This window comes from Oryza glaberrima, chromosome 2, assembly GCF_000147395.1.
Source record: "Oryza glaberrima chromosome 2, OglaRS2, whole genome shotgun sequence".
Classification (NCBI taxonomy): Eukaryota; Viridiplantae; Streptophyta; class Magnoliopsida; order Poales; family Poaceae; genus Oryza; species Oryza glaberrima.
In genome coordinates this window covers 9,420,472-9,422,794 of record NC_068327.1, presented here as the reverse complement: position 1 = coordinate 9,422,794, position 2,323 = coordinate 9,420,472, and the positions used below count along the sequence as shown (strand labels likewise).

Genomic DNA, 2,323 nt, shown 5'->3' with positions numbered 1-2,323 from the left:
TTCCCTGCGCATAGTCTCAGCAAACTCCACAACCAAAGCGTGAATTGAACAACCAAAGATGTTATCATCCATATAAATCTGAATGAAAAGTTGATTATCACCATGATAAAGAACAAAAGGCGTTTTGTCCATCTTTCCCATTTGAAAACCTTTTGCAAACAAAAAGTTCTTTAAGCCTATCATATCATGCTCTAGGTGCTTGTTTCAAACCATACAAAGTTTTAGACAATTTAAAAACATTGTTGGGAAAATCAGGATTTCCAGAACCTGATTGGCTACATGGGCATCGAGAAATGCAAATATTAATGAATCGCTTGTTTACGAGGAATAACTAGTAGCATATTTAAATGGATCATAAGTAGAATTATTTATCCTTAGTCATTGTGTCAAGATGAAACATGACTATCAAAAGTAGATAGAGTATTTGGTAAAATGTCTTGCTATATCTTCACTGTTAACCGGCTGGAAAAGCAATTTGCTTAATAAGCATCTATTTATTTTATATCAAGGTTTTGAACACCTAGTCCATTCTGATGTTTTGATTGACATATGTTTTCCCACTTAGCCAGACTATATTTTCTTTTCATGTCATCGTTGCTCCAAAAGAAGGGTGATCTATTCAATATTTAAATTTCGAAGAAGGATAATATAAATGAAGGGAAGACTGGAAAGAGCTGAGTTTCCTCGAAAGATCAGAGTTTCCGTTCTCTAGTTTACCTATATGATAGTACTGCATCAATCTACTTGGGTAATTGGTGGAGCGAAATGCTTCGAAACGACCGTTGCTATTCTTTCATCGATCAGAGTTGCCAAACATGAATGATGCAATTCAGCACCAATCATATTTCGCAAAATATTCACAAGATGAATAGATGATGCACTTGTTCAGTTCTAGTGAGCTCATAGAATCGGCCATCAGTCCATCACACTCACAGAGTGGTCGTTGGCTGGTCACACGACCAACTCCAACTCCAGTTTCAGGCTTTCATTCATCATCTACAATTATCATTAAGCAAGTCGCTTTCTTTCCTTCACACACGCGTGGTCATGTCATTAGCAATCATGGGGCAGGGCGTTCTGCTTTCGTTTTCGCAAGATTTACTATAGGAAGGAAGAGAAAGCACCCATTAATTATTGGATCCACTTTGCCACTTTGATTGGAAAAAGAAAATAAAAAGAGGTACATGGAAAAGTTCATCTCAATCGCAATTCACATGTCACATCCATCCAAAACGTCAGTACTGAATGCAATGCAAGAAAAAGATCTTGCACATCCGACCAAAGATTTCTCCTGATTTTTAGCTGAATGTTCTTTAACCCGCCGGAAGTGGAGATGAAACGCTGAAAAACTAAAAATGGCCAGGAAACGTGGAGATGTAACGCTGTCAAACTAAAAATGGAAGCTTGATAGTAGGTCGCAAGAACATGGTGACATGAGCTGCATCAAGAAGGAGAAGGCAAAGATTGCACGAACATGGTGTATATGTACAAAAGGGGCACCATTTCAGCGAGCTTACATTCACACGTACTGTAGTACTACATAAGTTGGTCTCGCCTGCTACGGCTGGACGTCGCCGTCCGTTCGCCGGGAATGGATCTCCGGGGTAAGATTAGGAGGCGGCGATGGCGGCGGCGGCGGCGGCCTTGAAGAGGAGGAAGGAGAGGCGCTCGAGGGAGAAGTAGATGAAGGTGCCGCTGGTGTGGGTGAAGAAGCAGCCGAAGTTTGCGCCCACCACGCACTGCCACCCCACCCCGTACCTCTTGTCGAACTCCTGCAGCATCAACAAACAAACAACAAATCGAACCCAAAATCATCGATCGATTGATTGATGGTCGATTCAACCAAATCCATGGGGGTTCTTGGGAGAGCAACTTGCCGCCTTGATGTGTCCGGCGATGGCGCGGCAGTCGGCGACGTCGAAGAGGTCGAGCGCGCGGGACGCCGCGGAGGTGGCCGCCTCCTGCATCCGCGCCGGCATGTCCGTGTCCTCCACCCGCGCCTTCCCCTCCAGCATTGCCGCCTCCTAGGAGCACCTACCACTCAACCCCCTCGATCGATTCCTACCGATTCTTGATTCCCCCAACGCGAGGAACAGGACGATGCTCGCTTGCACGGCTGCAGCTAATGAGCCAGAATAAATGGAGGAGAGAGAGAAGAGAGAAGGGAATCAAGGAGAAGAGTGGAGGAAGAGGAAAAGATGGTGTCCTTTAGGACGCAGGAACCTTATCTTGGAGAAGCCGGTCTTCCGACTTCCGCTCCACCCTCCAGCGCAACATGCGAGCTAGCGTGCGTGCTTCGCCGGCTTTGGTGATGGATGGATGA

General features: G+C 45.2%; 1 protein-coding gene across 2 annotated transcripts; it reads right to left on the bottom strand.

The window, feature by feature from the left end:
- Positions 1 to 1,377: 1,377 nt before the first annotated feature.
- LOC127761575 (uncharacterized) lies at positions 1,378 to 2,323 on the bottom strand. Of its 2 annotated transcripts, none has more exons than XM_052285885.1 (3): positions 2,224 to 2,323; positions 1,878 to 2,116; positions 1,378 to 1,772 (listed from the first exon to the last, which is right to left on the bottom strand). In XM_052285885.1, exons 2-3 carry the CDS (start codon positions 2,013 to 2,015, stop codon positions 1,611 to 1,613), a joined length of 300 nt encoding a protein of 99 aa, XP_052141845.1. In that variant the 5' UTR covers positions 2,016 to 2,116; positions 2,224 to 2,323; the 3' UTR covers positions 1,378 to 1,610. The 2 variants fall into 2 exon arrangements, with proteins under 2 accessions (XP_052141845.1, XP_052141846.1); XM_052285886.1 differs by having other exon boundaries at positions 1,878 to 2,122; positions 2,224 to 2,296.

Excerpts from the sequence above, each read along its gene's own strand:
- LOC127761575 (XM_052285885.1), bottom strand. The coding sequence starts at position 2,015 with ATGCTGGAGGGGAAGGCGCGGGTGGAGGACACGGACATGCCGGCGCGG. Across the intron at positions 1,773-1,877 it reads TCGCCGGACACATCAAGGCG|GAGTTCGACAAGAGGTACGG; the intron begins GCAAGTTGCTCT and ends TTGATGCTGCAG.